The 21,227-nt window shown below is 44.5% G+C and overlaps 1 protein-coding gene across 6 annotated transcripts in view; it reads right to left on the minus strand.

Moving 5' to 3' along the window:
• The window catches only part of Rdl (Resistant to dieldrin), an 84,455-nt gene that overhangs the window by 4,890 nt on the left and 58,338 nt on the right, over positions 1 to 21,227 (minus strand). For 5 of the 6 annotated variants that reach the window (XM_046610343.2, XM_046610341.2, XM_046610342.2 and 2 more), the window contains exons 5-8: positions 19,978 to 20,060; positions 9,791 to 9,928; positions 5,324 to 5,608; positions 1,428 to 1,576 (exon numbers count right to left, since the gene is read on the minus strand). In XM_046610343.2, coding sequence (XP_046466299.1) covers positions 1,428 to 1,576; positions 5,324 to 5,608; positions 9,791 to 9,928; positions 19,978 to 20,060 — 655 coding nt within the window. Of the gene's footprint in view, positions 1 to 1,427; positions 1,577 to 5,323; positions 5,609 to 9,790; positions 9,929 to 10,411; positions 10,550 to 19,977; positions 20,061 to 21,227 lie in introns of all 6 variants that reach the window. The other variant, XM_046610344.2, reaches the window with a different exon arrangement.

Genomic DNA, 21,227 nt, shown 5'->3' on the forward strand with positions numbered 1-21,227 from the left:
CGATTCAAGATCCGCCGGTCTAACGGAATGTTTAGTGCATTTTAACTCAATTTTGTCTTTAATATTATTAAATCAATCCGAGCAATTGATTCTTGGAATGTTTCAATCGCGTCAGATCTTACGGTATTAAGGAGATCAAGGACCCTCGTTGATCAACTGAATCCCGAGTCGTTACGCAATATGCCAATAATTAATCATCTCCTTTCAATTAATGACCCTCGTCGAGTCGCACTATCGCTATTTTCATTACCAGTTTTATAAATTTTCCATTTCACTGTAATCCCAGCCTGCACACAAATTCATAATCACTCTACTATCTGTAGTACATATCCTAGATAATCGTACCATTTATCCGGTGCAACTAACGCTGGCTTGATTCTCATCGGCTGTTTCCTATCGTGGGATTCCCCGCTGATCGCGATTTTCCTGCGCAATCATATTTTCCCTATCAATTGACTGCGCCAGATACGCACGCGGCAATTGTATCTTCGTTTGCTGTAATACACAGATCGTGCGATTCGTCGAAATCAGTAAAGCGTCGTAAATCACGAATGCCACAATTCTTGATTCAAAAAAGCTTATAAAAGGCGATTGCGAAATAATCGCAACGGAGTATGAACGATGAAAGCGATTCCGAAACCGTACGTCTTTTCGGAATTTTTTCTCGCGACAAATCATTTACTCTCAGGGACTTTATTTACATTTTCACCGTCCAGACTGTTCGTCCGCAGCTCCTGCCAACTTTATTTCTAATCTTGTTCTCCGGCCCGTCGTCGCCCGTTTTTTGTGACGATTCGGTCGATTCGGTTTTACTCCGAATCTGGGATAGTGAAAGAAAACGCGGCGATTTGATTTTTAATCGAGGTGCAATTATTTAAGCGAGGATTATTTCTACGGCACGGTTTCGAATCATTCGCTATTTTTCCCCCAACGTCGCGGATGTTTTCTCACACGGCGTAATTCACAGTACTCGCGTATAATTTACGATGTACGTACGCTTCTCGCAACGCGTTGCGTATAAAAAAAAAAAAAAAAAAAAAGAAAAGAAAAACTACGTTAGCGTAATCTCGGAAAAACCAGAACCTCGGGTGTAAACGAATTTTCCGCAGGCCTGAGAAGGCTGGCAGCGACGAAGAGCTGAGAGATTCCGTCGAGCTAATTTTTCCGTGATTTTGTTCGGCAACTTTTCTTTGTTCCCTTCTTCTCATCTCGCTCTCGGTTCTTCGCGAGCACGTCAAGTTGATTGGCAGCGTGTTTCCGGCCGAAGAGAAGAGCTTCCCGTTTGGCGAAGGAGACGCGTTTGTTCCGTGGGGCGGCTAGGGGTCGGGGGTCGGGGGCTGCTAATTCTTTCCACCCTGATGGCTCGAAGGTCAAGGGTCAAATCTTCGGATAAAGGGTCGGGCTGCGATCCCGCTTGCGCTACTCACAGTTTGTTTGGGCGCGTGGTCCCCGTGGTCACCCGGCACACCTGGAGGACCCGGGTTTTCCCGCGCCGCTTTCATGCTCTCGGCGATCTTCTGGAAACGATTTTTCCGCATCTGAATCCGCTTCGCCATGTAGCCGACGGTCGCGTACTCTGAAAAAATGGCGAGGAGACACATCCGTCAGTTATTGCAAAGTCGTTTTTTGAACCGTGGCTCCAACGGGTGAAACAAATAAGAGAAAAAAAAAAAAAAATATCAGACAAAAACGAATTTTCATTAATCACCTGACGATTTTCATTACATTTTTTACCATTTTATCGTACAAGATTTTCTCAGCTGTTGCCTATTGTCAACTTCTTTTTATAGCAACGTTACTTACTCAATTCGCTGTGGCGATGAGTTTTCACATCTTTTTTTTTGTTCTTCTTTGTTCCTCTTTACCGTAAGGAACGCTTGTGCTTTACAAGCCCGGAAGATAGGATTTTCGGAGAATTGTGATGAAAAAAAGGATGTAACAGACGAGAAAAAAATGTAGGTATTCCACACCAAACCGACCAACGTACGACCCTCACTATCAGGGATTTTTTTTACTTTTACTTATTGTGTAGAGTGTGCAAAAAACAAAACACATTTTGGTGGGTTTCGTATTTTTTGAACCACGGGTTTAATTTTTATTGCTCTTAAAAAATATGAAAATCCAATTTTCAATTGAACAGTCCTAATGGACTGGCTTCAAATTTTCTTTATAAATTCTTTGTTGAAAAACGAAAACTTTGAGACTAAGATGGGATAATTCGTGAGAAAAATTTAAAACTAAACGATTAGGGTTATACATCCGAATATTGGGTTTTCGTATTTTTGGTAATAGGAAAAATCAAACCATGGTCCCATAAATCTAAAACTCAGTTTTTTTTTTTTGTATACTAGACACCGATGGCGAGGGTCGGACGTAGGTCAGTTTGGGGTGGAATGCCTCACATATAACATGGGAGGCAAAAAGAATAACGTCGCAAGTTTAATTAAATTCTAAACTCCGGAGGCCTATCTGCAATCGATAAGTTACGCACACACGTATGTGTACGCATATACAGTTATAATATATACACATACACATGGAGATGTTACACGAAAACGGAAGTTGACGAAAACTCGGTAGGTACTTTCAGCCCTCTCCAAAATTTACCACAACGTTTTGGTATATCAGAAAAATGATGACTGTAGCACATGGTCAAGGTGAACCTGTCGAAAAAATTCCTCCATTGAGCCGTGAATTTTTTTTCTTTCTCTTTTTGTTCGTACCCAGTCGGATTTGCCCGTAAAAATAACATTACTCGCGAACGAATTGCAGACGCGGCAACCGTAATTCCCCATGTGCAGCAAAAATGCTGTATGTGTTTGTAGCTAGGATGGCACTCGGCGCAATTACCCTAAAGCATAGCGTTATAGCCGTTGTGCCCGAGTCCTGGGAGGGAAAGAGTACGAGTAATATGAGCGAAAGACGAGCGGAGGCCGAAGGGTGAGAGCTATTCCAGGTGACAATCAAGGCGAATATAATTTGCCGGAGGACATCGGGTTAGGGGGAGAATAAAGGGGTGGTTATTTATGGAAGGAGACGAAGCGTGAAATCGCCGAGCCGTTTGTGCGCCCTGCAGACCAGCGAACGTCTTTATTACTGGCTGACCGGGTCATCGGAATGGGTTTTTTATGCTCTATAAACCGTGCTGGTCCACCTCGCCTGCGGCTAAACCACCCCGCTTGCAAGTCTCTTCTGCCAACCTCTGTTCTTCGTTTATTTAGCCATGTAGTTAGGTATTTCACTTGCGTCCGTCTTGTCTCACCCCATCCTGCACGTACGGGAAGTCTACCTATTACACCCCTGAATTCCCCTCGTACCATACGGGAAAACTATCGGCAAAATACTAACCAAACATGCTGCTTACAACCACGCTAAGAGAAATCCGGGATTAAGCAGAAATTTTATAATTATATACATGTCGTTTCTTTTTGCAGTAAAAATCGTATGAGAAATGGAAGAAAGATTTAACACGTTGGATCTAGTTGGAATGGCAATATTGGATGTAAAAAATTTAACATACGACGTGAATCTACCTGCAGTTTACGCGATTCGGATAGAGTTACGTTTTACAGAAATCCCATCTGCGTTCCGGCAATTAACGAGTACATTTTACCGGATATCGGTACATTTTGTTTCATTGTTCACGATTGGCCGATTCCTTACTCTCTCCAACTCTGGATCATGAGACAAATTTTGATAAAAAATTGCTTTTGCGTAATATTTCTACGAAATAACTCTGTATAATGTATGGGTTTTTGCGTGAAGTAGCAATGCGGTTTGTAAATGTGATACGTGCGCATGGGATCGACGTCAGTGTGCAGGCGGTATGCGGAGAGGAAATTGAATGCACGTCAAAGTGTCGTCAAGGGTACGCGCGTCTGGGTTGCCTTTGCAGTGTTAAGCTTGGATGGTTGGTTAATAGCCGAAGGCCGGAGGAAAAGGGAACGGAGGAATGAGAAATGCCGGGTGGTCAGGCCGATGCAGCACCGTGTGTCCGATGGTATAGATGAAACGTACGAGCAACAATTTCAAATTGAATTTCACTCGTTTCCCGTACACTTTTTTCCTCTCCCTTAAATTTCCTATATCGATGGCGGATATTCGTTGCTGCGAAGAGTTTGAAAGAAAAAAGGAAACCAAGGAGGGATGTTACTCTCGTGAAATAAGAGCGAGAGACGGAGAGAGCGAGGAATTGAAAATAGAGAAACAGGAAACGCAAAGGATAAAGAAATCGCGAATCAATTCATTCCCTCGGCTCCAGCCAGCGGAATCAATACCATTGTGCAATCGAGGCGTTCGTTTTCCGCAAGTTGAACTATTTCCTCGAACCTCGGCTATATAACCGTCCGCAAGTATATCGGTTCCATAAATCCCTGAAGAAACTCACCGCATGGTGTCCACTGGTTGGGAACAAGTCGAAGAAATTTTTTACCGAGCTTTTTCCGATCCTGCAGAACGATTGTCTCGCGGAGGAGGAATGATCAATTTGAAAAAGTGTTTCCACTCCGATTCACCGTCGCCCCGTCGCCTCGTCACCGAGTAACTCGCCGTCGCGACACCTGCACCTCGTAAATTTGAGTATACCTCGAGTGTCGGAACACGCGAGTGACGCCCACGCGACGTGGTTAAAAAGCAAAGTTTCGCCAGGGAGAGGGAAAGAGAGAGACGACGACGAGAGTCTGACTTTCTCGGGCAACGACTCGCGTCACGTGACGCAAGGGTTGGCTGCGGACAACCCTATTTTACTAATTATCCCCATCGCGGGAGGCGGATGGCCCGTAAAAATAGAAAAGCACGCTTGTATTAATCCGCACATCGCCTATTTCGCGACACTCCTTAATCCCCGCGTTGCAAGCCAACTTGCGTATATCCGATACGAGCTTAACCGAACGAACAGAAATCCTTGAAAATTTATCATCGGCGAAGAAAAAGTGCAGACGGGATAACCGACTGGATTTTTATTTCGATTTTCCCGAAAATTTTCCGTCCGTCCGTCCGTGCAGACGTGCACGTCTGTGGTTCGGCGGTTGTCTTGCAACTTTTATTCACCGCGGCTTAGCTTTTACGTTCCTGGGTGATTGCCTCGATTCGTCTCGGTTCGAAACCTGTGACGGAGGTTGGATAAAGGGGGAGTGAATTCCTCCAGGCGAACGAATTACGTCGAATCCCATCGCCGAGAAACGATTCGCAGTCTTGTCCAACAGCTCAGTTAGGTCACATGTCGTACGTCCACTCGTGCGAGTCCTTGGACCTTGAACTCTCGAAGAGCTTGGCCTCCTTTCGCCCGCGACGCGTAATTATGCCCTTCGGCGTAAACACTCACCGAGCAGAGACGCGAAGACCATGACGAAGCAGGTTCCCAGGTAGACGTCGATGGACTTGACGTACGATATCTTCGGCAGAGCGGCGTTGGTCGAGGACATGAGGGTTGTCATGGTCAGAACAGTGGTTACTCCGAGGGCGACCCGAGCGGGGGTCGCATTTCGGTTTAGCCAAAAGCTCACCCATGAGATAATCACGATCAGTCCCGAGGGTATGTAGATTTGAATCAGGTAGTAGCCCATCGATCGTACGAACTGGATCTCGCATGCCAGCCGGGAATAGTTTCCTGAAAAGAAGACATCGCACTCGTCAGCAAAAAACGCTACGATTTATACCTACTTATGAACTATTTTCACGTCGCGCGGTCTGTAGTTATAAAATTTCGTTACATTTCGCTCGAATTTAAGGTGCAAAGTGCGCGTTGGAGTATCTGGAAGACGACAACGACGACTTGTCGTGTGATGAGAAAAAAAAAAAAAAAAATTCCTCCCATCTCAACGTCGTTAACAATCTCCCGCTAGTTGAGTTGTACGGAAATTCCTTGCAGTAGTCGGTATTCTCTGTCCTTCTTCTTGCTTCCGGCGTCTCTTCCCTTCGCTCCTCGAAAACCTCGGCTCGGCGCCTCGCGTCGCGGAGTCGTCGTCAGCCATCCAGCCATCCACCCATCAACTCGAAGCGAATCCAAGAATTCGCCAAATGCACGTCGGCCATTACTTGTCGTGCTGCAGCCGTTGCGCTCGGAGAGTCAAGCCGAATAGTTGTGGAAGTGCACGATGTGGTGTAAGGCAATCCCCCGACGAAAGCATCGGACTTTAAAAGTGGGAACGAGTCGGGGAAGCCGAGGAGAAGTGAGAACTTCTGCGGCACCGTGTAACGCATGCATTGACCCAATCAAGGAAGATGGCTCCGCCAGGTCCATTCCTGAGGGATAAAGCGACGCGGTCCTCCTTGTTGGTCTCCGTGCATCCTGTTACACCAATGAAATTGGCTTGTTGCACCACGGCGACCGTTTGTTCCTACCGGCTTCAACGTTTCGCGGTGACGGTTTGCGCCTTCTTTCATATTTCATGAGAGCGAAATAATAAAAAGGCGGGGTGTGTCAGTTGTCTGAAAAAAACGCGTCGCGGCCCTTCTCCAAACCCTTGCCGAACGCCAGATGTATCATTCTCCTTCCTCTTTCTCGCAAAATACGCTTCAGGTTTTGCTTTCACGGGGACAGAAACGATCAGCGATTCGCCCGCGGATATCTGGCTCAGAGTTTTCTTCCGGTCCTCATCGTCGCGTGACTTCAACGCTCGATCGGTCGGGAAGGAAGAACGAACGGGAGAAGAAAAATGAGGGAGAAAAAGAGCGTGCGAAGAAGGGATCTTTCGGTGCAAAAGCACCGCTCGTGAGACCGCGTAATGTACATTTTGTTTTTCTTTTTTTCGATCAGCGTTCCTCGTAATGATTTTTTGCCTGTTTCCTTTTCGGCTTTTATTTTTTGCACGTTTCTACTCGGTGAGCAAAAACTCGCAGGATATTAAAGTTTACACAATGGCGGCGGTAGCTGGCGAGGGGGGAAAAAAGTTTGGACTCTTGGCTCAAATTGGGCTCAAAACGGTATCCCTTGGCGCATCCGGGACGGGGTTCGGTGCCTACCCACTCTCGCTGTGTGCCGGGGACTAATGACTCGCGAATAGAGTTTCTTTCACTCGGGCTCAACGCTAGCCGGCCTCGCTGCCGTCGTCGACGTCGTCCTAGTCGTCATCCCCCTGATAAAGAATTCACCCCTGGAGCAGTAAGCGGCACGCTGACTGGAAACCGGGACTCGAGGAGGCGTCGAATACACGCCACCTACCACTGCTAAAAGGTCGGAGTGCCGTGGAGGCACAGCGTTATAACGGGTGACCCAGGAAGCGTATTCAGGCTCGAGATCCGCTGATCCGTGCTGGGGATAGGCGAGAGGGATTTCGGCAATTTGTGAACCCGTTGGACCGGGATCAAAGGATTATAATTATTTTCTCCTCCTTCAATCCGATCTTCCTTCCGATCGCGCGTTCTTCCCGGATCCCTCGGGATCAACGCTTCGGGTATTAAAACGTTGGCTCCTTGATCCTTGCGCCGGTCGCCACATGACCGAATTCCACGATGTTTAAGTAGCGGGAAAGTTAATTAATTTTGCACCAAAGCCTCGTTCGGAACATTTCGCTATTTATGAAAGGAGGTGTTCGGACGGATGTTTCTTTTCTTACCGTATTATCCTTGTCAATATACTCCTCGATGCTGCAGGTATACACGTATACACGCTAATTTTATTTCCTTAGCGACAATTCGCGCATGTATACACTAGGAATGACAAACTGAATTACATCGAATTCATCCATACATTAGCATGCATTAGCATCCGGCGGCTCTTTGCAGCAGCTTGCAGCGAGATCAGTCCTACCTCGACTCTGGGAGAATCCGATTACACTAATCACTGCAATCAGCCAATTACCCTTTGGTATCCATCAGCCTCCATTGACGCTATCGCGGCTCCAGCCCCGGGAGCTCTGACGTGTCTTATGATTAGGTACCAGGAACCAGCATCCAGGCGCGTAAAGAATGTCTTTTTTACTACCGATCGGCCGTCTTCCTTGGAATGGAATAACAGCCGTGCCGATAAACTGCGTGTGTTCCTTCACCCGAACGAGTAAATGTTCGTCTTTGCATCCGCTGCAGTTAATCGCTTCCGAAGAGCAAAACAGGCCTCGCTCCTTTCCTCCGACGTATAGCGACAGTGCGATAATGCCGCGGAAGATTAGGCGAATCTTAGTGGAAATTTCGTTTCTCTTTCATCTTTAGGGATGCTGGCTTCAGTCTCGAGTCGATGAGGGTGACGTCGGCGACGACAAGGTAAGAAGAAGAGGGGGAGGAGGAGGTGGAGGAGGAGGAGGAGGAGAAGGAGGCTGGCATTGTCGACTCGGCAACAATACCACGGGCTAATGTAAACACGTGACTCTATAAAGAGCTTGGCAATAGATGGATGGAAGGTGCGACAGTGCAGGAAGTCTCTTTTGAACGAGATTCATTAAGGACCGGGTGCCTCGGGCGAATGCACCTCGCTTCAATACATGGTTCGAAGTTCCAGGTTCGCTGCCGCGGCATCGGATTGTGAATAAATTCCACTTTAAATATTTCCCCACGTGCTGTCTTTATCCGACTTGGCTTACTCGTCCGCCGATATTCTTCAACGTCCAGCGAGACGTCGACGGGTATCCGGGATCCTGCTTCGATTCACCTACTCCACGTGCTTGTGGATGGATCGTGGAACGGCGGAGCAGAGGTCGTAGGTGCCTACGCGATATCCGCTCAATTACCAGAGCCGGTTGGCTAGTCTGTTTTAATTACTGAGAGGCTTTGATTGTGGCCTGCAGACCAGAGACGAGCTATTCATTCGTTTCTCCTACCCCAATAGCCTCTCCATCCGACGAACCTGCAGCGGCTTCAACGGTGCTAGTTTTTTGCCCGCAAACCTTGCCTAAAATGTGTCTGATATTTGTCTGTTTTTCAAATATTGGACTTCTCCTTATAAAAGTCACTCTTAGAATTCAATATTTCGGAACTCGAGGTGCTGATCGATTTGCTGATCGGTCGATGCGTGTAACTTGTAGTTATACGCTCAGTAAAGTTTTCATTCTCTGCTTATCTCGCTGAGTGAGCGAGCTGTGGCTACCTTTCGCTATCCAAGAATCTCTGCAAATTGTGGACCAGAGCTTAATCCGCTTTAGGCGGAGCAACGAGAGATGCTTACCCCTCGCACGCGGCCAGTGGAAATAGAAAGAAATATGTTTCAAGTGAAAAATATATGATTCCCGTAAAAAATGTAGCGACCCCTTTTGCTCCTGATGCCGACGGCGCCGTTCCTCTTTGGTCTCTGATACCCTTTCGTTTCCGGGTTCTTTGTACTCCTCCACCATCTCTGCCTTCTTCCTCTTGTTTCGCTTTGTGTAGACGCAGCCAGCGAAAAGCGTATCGCGTCATTTTTCACCATCATCTTATTCGCGAGGAAATGACCCTGCCGTTTCCGGTCTCCTTATCAAGATTCGCGGCAGCGAACTGCCGCCAAGTCCCCATCTCTTACAGGCCCGCGAGCGCATCGAAGATCTTATATATACGTATTATACATTATACCCGAGCAATCGACCGTATTAGTTGCGACATTATAAAATCCCTTTCACCAAAAATGAAATTATCGAGGACGCTAACGTCGACTCGCGCGACGTTGGCACTCGTCAAAGGCTGCCGGAATGAACGTCCATCCATCGGTGCCCACTGTCGCAGGCTTTCGCAGCGCGGCAAAAAAGGCACAAGGATATATAAGCGTCCACGTGCGAGACCCTAGGACGAGTATACGTGTGTGGATTTTTTGCAGCTACTGCCGGAAGTCGAAATCCTTACTAAAAGAGCTGAGGGGTTGTGGAATGATGCATGTATAATACGTTACCAGTAGTCAAACTAATCTCCATCGCTCGTTGCCGGTGTCCGAGGACCTTGAACTGGGGCAGAGAGACCTCGTTGCTGACGCCAACGCTGTTCGGACCTTCGTTCCACTTGTACCTGATGTCCCGCATCGTGTAACCGACTGCAAAACAGAGAGAGACCCCCGATGGTGTTGGCAAGTACCTTACGGCACGCTCCGGCTTCGAGGGGGCCTCCACGACTTACCTTACCCTCGTCCCGCGTCACCCTCTTTCGCTTCAACGTTCTCGCCGCCAAATGATAGTTTGAAAAACATTTACGGGGTAGGGATATAAGGGCTGAGCTCGGCACCATCGAACCTCTCGCAGTGTTGTCCTCTGACGAGTCGTGTATGCACCCCGATTTATGCGTCATCATTACAGTGTCAAAGTGTTCCCTTTACCGCAATGGTGGAAATTGATATCATCTTTCTGTGCAATTGTGAGGGATGGAAAAAAAACACACACACACAAGCACTCTCAAAACCGTGCGCGTTACTTTACATATCATTATATATTGTATTATATAATGTGGGTGTCGGTGTTCAGACGAGATCGAGACGACAAGGAATTTACGCTCAGAGGAGCTGACCAACGAGGATATCTACCTGTTGAGAGGTGTATGGTTGTCTGTCGTTGTCTGTGCCCGAGCACGCGAAACTGGGGGAGTTCCACTTCGTGCGAGATGCCGACCGATTCCAGGCCTGCGTTCCATTTGTACCGAATATCGCGCATTGTGTATCCAACTGCCAAGAGAACAAAACACAAAAATCTCCACTCTAACATACAGTTAGACACTTAGGGGGCGTCTTATGGGACCAGCGGGATGTATCGGGCCGTGTCTCTACGCCTGGAGGGTTCAAGTTTCTCCACAAATCTAGCTGTTGCCGTCTTTCGTTCATCTGTCACCGTCTGTACTCTCTGTATACTGTGACCTGAAGGTCAAGACGAAACGTCGGTACGTCGTGATCTGATCGCGAAATTTTGAAACCACTTTTTGAATCATCTGCAGGAATTGTGACCATTGTATTTGGTGCTCTAGGGATTTGGGAGAAGCCTTGTTCGAAGGAGTGCGATACGAATTTCTGTGAAAATTCAAGTCGTCTATTGTCGTAAAGCTATGAAAATTATCTGATGTTCATTGAAACTTGAATCCTTGTCGGCATTTACGGTAGTCGGCAATATGGGTGATATAACAACATTCCTGGGGAGACTGAATTCGAGGTAAATAACAATTATTTAAGTACACTACATTCAATGATGAAGATATATGACATTCGGCCGCGTGCACCGGCATAGCGAACACTTGCTGAATTCAAACATCTGTGTTGATGCATTAATGTTATTTAATTTCGAGTGCTTGACTTTCTGCAGCTGCAATTTCGAGAATGAAATCGAATATGCGACTTGTGTAGAATACAGATATTGTACAAGGTATGGTGAGAGGATGAGGCGCGTGGAGTGCTGCGTGATATGAAATTGTTGATTTCACGGTCCAGCTGTGTTTTAGCCTACTATGATGCTGGTTTGTAATAAGGGATATTTTCCCGGGAGAATTGACTCTTCGTCCAACATATTCTATGCTCCAGCGAATTTCTTCAACTTGGGGCATAAAGATCAAGCGTCGAGTTTCCTCTAGCGGCACGACTATGGGAACGCAAGGGAAAGGTAAATTAACAGTCTCTGAATTTTCGATTCTATGGTCAATGGGAAGAAGTAACAAGGAATCAAGAAGATGAGAGGAAGACGACGAAGTGCGAATAGACGATACATTCTTCCATCGCAGGCTGCCTGTATCGAAATCACGGGGCGACAATTGATTTGAGACAACTTCGTGTTCGCTATGCGGCGCCTAATGATGGTTTGATTCTAAGACTGAGGTCCCGTTCACACGTGGTAACAGCTTGAGGAATTCGGGCAAGTTGCATGTCGCCCTCAAATAACGATCATGATCCATGTGTGCACGTGACTTGATACGAATACAATAATACGTTCGAGGTATGTGGAGAGAAATTTCATGCCTGGAAGCAGGCTTCGGTTTAAGGAATATAATAAACTATGTAATCAAGGTATTTAGGAAAATTAGCATAGACTAGTTATTATAAAAGTACAACAATTATATCAATATTTAAGAGAAGAGATTACTCAACGAAATGGCTAGTAACTATATCCATAAAGGTCATATAGGTTGATAGGCAGACTGAAATACGAATGGATACATAGATAGACTGGAAAATGTGAAGAGATCGAGGAATATTAAGAGAAACAGAGAAAGAGAGAGTAAGAGAGAGTAAGAGAGAGAGAGAGAGAGAGAGAGAGAGAGAGAGAGAACGAGAAAGGTAGAAGAATATATATGAAGAGGAATAGAGAGTAAAATAATTTCTGTGCGTCTCTGCGGCATTGTCTAGTGCCGAGGCGAATACAACAACTACACATGCACAATACCTATACTTATTTCTAACAATGCGATAACTACTAAACAAACGAGAGGTAGCCATAATGATTGATTGATCGCGATCTTCGCGTGTTGTTTCAAAAAAAAAAAAAATAAAAAATGCCTCAAACGAGCTTATACGTGCTTTTATAAATATTCTATACCTACAGGCTTGCTGTGTATTCTTAACCAAATTAGTGAATATTGATTGAAAATCGAATACCGAAAGTTGTTTTATCCAGGCTACATTCGAGTGGCTCTTTCCTTGAAAATTAGTTCTCGCGCTTTTAACTCTAATCCGTCACTTGGGGAGAATTTCACCCCCAACATTTTTCAAACTTCACGCAGAGTCATTTAGTCATGGAATGGGCTATTCTTCATGCGAAATAAAGGCCTTTTTTCGACACTTTGGGCCCTTTCTTCAACGTTGCTGATGTTTTACAATATTGAAATAAATAATTTTGATTAGGAAAACTGAGAGAGCTTTTTCCTCGATCCTTGAACAATACCTAGATATATTTTTTAGATTTTTAGTACGCATTTTTGCAGCTAAAAATCACTTTTGGGGTGAATTTCAGCCAGTGTGACCGACTAGAGTTGAAAGGTGAAACAGTGCAGGTGGCATCATGAGGCAAGCCTGAAACGTGGCATGTTTATCAAGCTTTTGCATCGTCTCCATTATCACCTGCTGCACGATGGTCGAAAGCGCGACTCGATCCGCGTGATTGTGGGCTGTCGGTATACGTATATCGCAAGTACACGCGACAACGAATCAACCACGACTAATATCGCGGCGCAAATTTATACGCGCATTTTTCCCCACGCCGCATTCGGTATCGGGGCTAATCGTGGGCCTGGACTAACGAGCTGTCGGCATGCACGCACCTTGCCCGTGTAATAGCTAAACCGGAAATGTCTTAATGATAAACGGTATTAGACTTCCGGGTGCGCTCTTTATGCCCAAAACCTTAAACTGGACATCGCCGAACAAATCGTATTCTTTAACGTAAGGTGAGGGTAACAGTTATTGATCTTTTTTGGTTGTAGCTGTTCGATCCGTGGTTCTAAAATCACCAGAAAATAAATTTGCAGTGTCTAACCCTTTAGCAATTGGTCTTAGTCCTCGAGAAATTCACACTTTGTGCCGTCGGTTTATAATTTTGGAAAATGAAGGTTCGATAATTGGGTCAAAACGTGTCAATAACTGATACACTCACCTTATTACGCTCAATATTTCCTCGATACTCTGCACGCGGCGAACGAAAATCGGTCGCTCATGGATCCAAAGCTTGAATTACAGAGCAGATTGAGATTATTCGCGGTAATTCGCCTGGGCGAGTTTCCTCGAATACCCCCCGGCAACGGTGAATTTGACGCGAACATCCGGTGGCGTGACCACGAGCAAGGGTGCAGCGTTGTATCTTTGTCCTTGTGAAAAAAGGAAACAAACATGTGGCAAAATTTTCCGCGTACGTGTATAACTGATTAGACCGAGAATGTGCACCGAGAATTATGTGTCGCCGCTTTTACAACTCTCGCTGTTTCGGAGATTTTTATTTTCTGATTAGGTCAAGGCCGTGACACGCGGTCGATTAGATATGTTTTACTTTATCGTACGGTGAAAAAATGTAGAACCGTGGTTGTCGGATTAGAAACAGAAACACGCTCTCGGTGTTTCCTGAAAAGAAAACTGCTTACAGTAACAACGGCAATAAATACGTTAGAACATGCGACAAGTAGATAGAAATTGGAGAAATTTATGGAAACGGTATTAAGTTCTTATCGCGCGTTCCGCAACTCGACTTGAAAATTTCTTCACCAAGTCAAGAGCGACCTGCCACTGTCATGATTCCGAGGCACCGCCAGAAGGGTCATAGTTCAAGAACCGAAAGGATCGGAACAAAGGACAGTTTCAAGTCGCGTTCGCCCAAGAACTGTTCCTCTCACTTTCAAATTTTCATCTTAGCTCTGTACCCGCGCTATAATACCTACGTAGGTCTCACGCTCGAACCTTTTCTCCTTCGCGGATATATCGGGCAGCCAGTTTCTCGAGTGGAGGGTTCGATAAATCGAAGACAGGATGTGGATATAGGTACAACGTACCAAGGTACGTGCAGAGCTAAACCCGCGTGGTCCGCGAATAGTTCCCCACTTGAGCAACCCTCTCGCTTCACCCAACTACCCGTCCGCGGCACGATGCGTGTGCACGCTCACGTTCTCGCCGAATGACGTGTACATAAATGTGTATATGAGAGGTAAGGTAGAACGATTACCAGAGCTATATTTTTGGTACATGTATACCGGGGTGCTCCTTGAACAGGTCATTTTTGAATTTCGACAGTTTCTTACTCCCCGAATTGGCTCGAAATAATTCAAAAATATCTTTCTAATTTTTTCAGATTTTCATCCCAACTGTAACCCGTGTCGCCGGAGGGTTGATTTCGATGAAATTTGATACAGGGTGGCTCCTTGGGTAATTCATTATGAATCTGGACTCGAAATATTGAAATTAAAAACAGCGCAGTACCAATTGACTTTCACTTTTGGGATGTTTTTCCGCGGACAAACTATTCTACTTAGAATAAATCCGCTATTTTGAATTTCAAAGTTTTGATTCCAAATTCGTAATCAGTGATCCAAGAAACCCGTTTGGTAGATATGTTGTTCTCTTGAAAAGGGTCAAAAATCGAAAAAATCAACCCTATTTGGACCACGGGTTAGAGTTGAGTTGAAAATCTAAAAAAAATAGGGGAATAGTTTTTTAATTATTTGCAGCCGATTTGCGAGGTGAGACATTCGAAATGCAAAAGTGATCTTTTCAAGGACCACCCCAACGTATGTACGCTCTACGGGGGTGTGGGTGTGTATGCATATTATGTAGAGTACGCAAATATATATTCATGCCGTTCATGCCGAACCTTTCGATGACATCCAATGCGATTGGTACACACCGTGACAGGTACGAGATGCGAATGATATCTACTGGCTAATCTATAGGCAAATGTACAAGATGTATGGAAAAATACATAAAGGAAAAATCCATAACTCATAGGATAATAATGTTGACGTCGTTGTCGTGAGAAACAAAAATTAATACGAATATTAAGCATGCGCCGGCTAGATGCACAATGCGTCAGGATTCGGTTGGTCGACCTTTGTCGAATTCGACTTTTGACTTTCGTCGGCTCCTGATGGAAATAGAGAGAACGGGCGGGCCGTCGTCGGCCGTCATCCCCGGACACGCGGCTCAGTGCTATGTCGGAGGCCCTGGTGTATAGTATAATTAATTATTTGACATAATCCAGGAGGCGAATGAACAGAAATTATACAATTGAAACATAATTAAATTGGCGAAATTAAACGTTGCACGTACAGGTGTTTTATACGCGTATACGAATGTATATAAATTATTCGCATGCCTGTATACACGCTATACAAATTCGCATACGCTGCATATTCAAATATATATGCATATACATATATATGTACAAACGGATATCTAACGTACGTATTAAATATATGTATATAATTATATATACATGTATATGTATATGAATGTATATATTTATACATAGAAAAAATATAAGAGTGGTGTGGCGGGACGTTCAGTTTTGACAAGGCGCAACCGTCCTGCTCTCCGGTTTTTTCATCGCACGCTCTCCTCATCGGCAGCTAATAGATCGCCGTAGGGCTTAAAACTTGCGTTAAACGTGCGCAAAAACTCGACGCTATAACGTACATTAAGGTAAACTTGCAGGCAACGAACGCCGCTTAAATAGACAAACTCGCTACACTGCGTCTGTGCAGTAATTTGTAATTAACGCAGTTTACGCTTTGCCGCGGGGTCGATCGACCCCCGCCCCCACCCCCACCCTTCCGCCTCCTCTTAGGTACTCGCCCGAAGAAAAGAGCCAAGGGCGAGGAGTGACGACCAAAGGCGGGGGCGGAAGGGGGTGGCTTTGAAACCGAGACGATATCGGCTTGATCCACTTTTACCTCTCGCGGTCATAATTCCTTTACAACAATTTGCGGTCGTCCTTATTACCAGAACAATCGCGAGCTTTCGTCTGCAAGTCCTCCTCCTCCCCTTTCCTCACCTCTACCTCCACCTCCGCCTTCACCTCGGTACCTTTCCTAGCATCGGAGAGCGGCGTTTACGCCTCGGTCAAAACTGTCGCGATAAGTAGAGAGCGGAGACCCCCGCAGCCGAGTCGTGTGAAAATCTCACACGTATCATTTTCTTGTGTGTTTACTTTTATTCTTGCTTTCTTATCGTAAGACGCGTACGAACCGTGGCGTACTTCTTTCAGCGTGTACATCGATACTCTGTGCAAATTCAATTTGAAACGCAGGAGGCCGGACTTGTTCTGGAAATATTTGCCTATACGGTATCTACGATACAGTTTTACACATACGTAACGTTTTGAGTAGGTAACGTACGTAGGAACGCTCCGGAACGGTTTTGTTATTTCGTACTGCGGGAACGCGCGGCGTGCAGGCGATAATAAATTAGCAAATTTAGTTTAAGACGTATTATAGGTGTCGAGTGCAGGGAGAGAGCGGCTTGCCTCGCTCTCCGCCGGAGTGCGGTAATTGAACTCATATTTCCAGAAAAGTCCGACTTTTTCGCGCGCCATTGCAGACTCTCAGCGACGTCACGTCGTTGCTCTATTTTTCCTCAACAACGTCGTTCTGCAAGGGGTTCTCTTTTTTTTCTTCCACGTACACACGTACAAATTCTAAGCAATAATTTTGGGTACATTTTTTTTCGCGTGTAATCTTTCAACGCTACAAGAAACTCGTCCAACTACTACAACGTACGTGATTCGTTTTCTTGGACGTTTGAGGAATTGAACCGTTTCAATGAGTAATTATAAGTATACGCCGAATGATGCATCGTGTAAATTATAAATTAGATTCGATGCTGCTGCAATTTTGACGTTTCGATAAACAAGAAAATTAAACAAAGCTCGGAAACTCAGAGCGACGTCGTTCGGCCGCGAGTAGTAAAGGTCGGCGTGTGGTCAGCCGCGTATAACAGGTTCGAATATCATCGTGCACGTCTGTCTCTTAGCTATTTGTGTATTACTTATTTAAACATAATTTATGCATAACGGTCCGACGATCGCTGCTTTTCTAATCTGTATAATGTATGCGTAGGATTTATACGCTTATTTATAGACTGGCGTTGCATTGTAAGTAACGCGGTATATTAACAGATATATACGTCGTGCCACACGTCGCCGCATATCAGGCGTGATCAGTGACGTCACGTTGTACAGTGATGCCTGATGGTAAGCTTGTTTAACGGTGCTCTTGGCTGCACACTGTGCTGCAAAAATAGTACACTCACACCGAAAGAAAAATTTCTTCATATATATATATATATATATATATATATTTATACATATATATATGTAATATGTACACACACACGTACGCACGCACCCACACATACACACATATATATAATTTTATATATATATATATATATAAATAAAGAGTATAAAAAAATAAACGGAAAATAACAATAGAGGAGAGATAGACAGATAGAAGAGATACGTAGAGAGAGACAGACGCTGTAATATAGGGGTTAGAGACAGAGAGTTTGGTCGGTTTGCATGTAAACCTGGGTGTGAGGATCTCGTGTTCATTAGTGGCTGGTTGTACAGAGATATTTTTACCGACGGTTGAGACGTGACATTTTTTCGTTTTACTACTGACAAACCGTTACACCCATAACGATTCTCTGAACGTTTAACGGAGAATCATTCAACCATTCGGTTATTCTGTGAGATGATACAAGTTTTTTCCAGTCTCAAAAATCGGGGACGGGAGTTTGAAAGACGGATATATATGTATATGTATTATACCGGGATGGGAAAAGTCGGGGAAGAGACAGATAAAACCGCGTGGTTACCACCAGACGAGTAAATTTGATTGAGGTTGTTGGAATCCTGTAGAAATTTTAGACTTTCCGAGATATTTTATCCCGTTCTGTTAAACGTGGAACATGTGACCCGATCAAGATGGCAAGACGTTTTAGGAAATCAGTTTAGAAGTTCCGTTGTTGTGTGGGGTCAGCGTTTTCATCAACCGCGATACGGATTTATAGGTAGTTAATCATTGTTGTTTCAATCATTTGTTTTACCACTTTTTACGTACTTCTTTTCGGAAAATTAGATTTTAAAACTGGATGACGACAGCTTGTTGAAGATCGCGATCAAAGCAGGAGCGAAAACCGGCTTTGCACAGCGACTTCGTAATTGCGTGTTAAATTATCGTTATAATATTTCCGAGAATATTCCTTATGGACGGGGTAGGAAGTTTTAACTTTTTTAATAACGCTCAGCCCCATTAACCTTCGGACATTTGTTTTTCAGGAACTGATTTCAATCGAAATTCAAACCTCTGTACGGACTCTGCTTTTTATGCCCGTCGAGTCGTATCCAAAATTACGATCGTGCAACACCCGCGTTGTTCAATTATTATCACGGACTTTCCTTTATGATGTTAGCAATTTTCGTTTTATTTTTCTCTAAGATCTCCGAGCAAATTTCAAGAATCACGGTTTTTTTTTCGTTTTCTTTCGATATTCCGATATTCAATAATTATCGGAATAGTTGTTTCCTCGTGTTTTCTCGGGCAAAATTTAACCCAATTGTTCTCTGAGAGTACTTTGAAAATGTATTCAAAAACACAAGAGATAAATCGAATCGGCGTCGCTTTTATCGTTTGATAAAAAAATTACGATTTGTACGACACGGCGAGTGGTCGAGTTTTTTAACGAATACAAAAGGCGATTGAATAGCGGTTAGATACAACGGGGCGATAAGAACGCGATCGACCCTCGAGCACCGGCGGTCGTGTGATAATTAAAGAGGCAACGAAAATAGGTCAGGTATAAGGGTGTTATCTTTTATTGCCGGATAACTCGAGTGCCATTTATGCCTTATAATTGCAAGTTTGAATGTGCGCAGCAGCAGCAGCAGCAGCAGCAGCAGTCTACGCCCTTATACACATTACATCCCCCTGCGCAAAGCTAGTATAGGTATGTTAAGTAGGTCGTCTCATTTCGTAAGTCGGTCCGGAAACGAACCGCGTCCGCATGAATGGGGATTTTTCAAGTAGGCTTTACAATTACCGCCAAAGAGCGGCGTCACTGAAAAGGCCCGTTTTTCTATTTCCGGTTCTGGTCGTGTTTGCCTTCGGAAAAAACGGTCAACAGGGTTAAATTTCTTTCAGTTACGAAACAAAAAATTGCCTTTGTCATTATTAGCCGCTATAATCGACCGACGCCGCGTTCACTCCTGCAGAGATTTATAATTTATCCGTTAGAAAGTTCACGGTGATTTGCATCAAATATTGACGATGTACGCGTATTTTTTCAATATTCGGTGTAAAATCAAAGCCGCTTTATAACCGGCAACCGAATCGCGCTGTTTGTACAATTTTACATCGATTACCGTACGATTATTCGTAATCGAAACGCGCGTTTGTCGGGAGATTATAAACGGGATCGGGTTAAACGTATCAATGTTGGTTTCGTTGGGTGTCGAGTGTGGTATTTGCAGAGAGATGACCGCTGCAAATTAGCGTCGAATATACGGTCGTATAAAAGTTGTTAACATAAACGAGTAACGTCGTAGTTGCCGATCCGTCGAAACGATCGTTAATATTTTCCTTTCCCGATTAAATAGACGTGTCTGTATACTCGTTGGGTCGGAGGTAATTACTTACAGCTCTCAATCTCGATATGGCAGAGCTGTCGGTCCATCGGAAAATATTGCAGGTTCATCGGACACGAGGCGGTGATGGTTAAACTGCAACAGACACAAAGCTTCGTTAGATTCTCCGTGGAGGAAGATCCACGAATAATAGATGAAAGCTCAGTGACCCGCGTCTCTGTCGCTTTACTCTTGTAAGGCGTGACTGACATCTGCTTACAATATTCAATTCCGAGGTATCGGAAACGCTCACACAACTGTGCAACAAGCATGTGTAAAACGTAAATTACACCTTGCGATTATTCGCATTACGTAAATAAGCAACCTGCAGAAATTTCCGTCCGTATATGTATAATGTACCTGCACGTGTAACGTATATAGATGTATTTATTACACATATTTGCGGTAGTGGCAATTTATTGATTGCGAGTGTAAATTACACACGACACATTAATGAACACGAAAGCGTCCTGCCCTGGTGAAATCCCATCTCCCGGTACACATCGTAATCCAATGTTTGACGTATCACGTTGAGCGTATTTGTTCCTGACACACAACCGGTCGGGTACCTATATCCCACCTACCTACCTACCTACCTACCTACCTACCTACCTGTGTGTTGGGCAAAGAACGGCTCTCGGCCCATCAGCGCTTATTAAAGCATGCGCGTTGCAGCGTTATGCAGATAATCGCGGTGCGCTTCTACCGCATGTGTATATCATGTATATATATATATATATATATATATAATTATATATCGTATCATCATATATATGTATATATATGTATATGTATATGTTTGCATGCTTGCGTACGACGTTGGAGCGCATAACTCGTAGAGTAATAATTATTTTCGTCTCCTATTTGGAATCCCGTCTGGCGTTGCAAATAATCCCGGGTTATAATAGGCCTCGAGATATATTATTTACTCTGGAGATTATTATACGTGGTGAGCTAATACGCTTTATCCGTACTATAGTGGAAACTTCATATTTATCGTGGATGCACAGCTCGGGTCATGGGGTCATTCGAAATTTTAGATAACATATTATAATTGCAGGATTGAGTAAAACTGATCTTACTGAAAAATCCATGGTACAGTATAATGAGCAGTGACAAATTACTCGTATTGGTAAACGTTTGCGTTTTATGATTACATGTATGTGTAACATATTTGTGTATAGAATATATTAATACTCGCTGTGAATGCCCGTGCATTATACAATCATCGGTGTATAAGTTATAATGCGAATGGAATGAAAC

Source organism: Neodiprion pinetum, chromosome 2, assembly GCF_021155775.2.
Source record: "Neodiprion pinetum isolate iyNeoPine1 chromosome 2, iyNeoPine1.2, whole genome shotgun sequence".
NCBI classification, from domain to species: domain Eukaryota; kingdom Metazoa; phylum Arthropoda; class Insecta; order Hymenoptera; family Diprionidae; genus Neodiprion; species Neodiprion pinetum.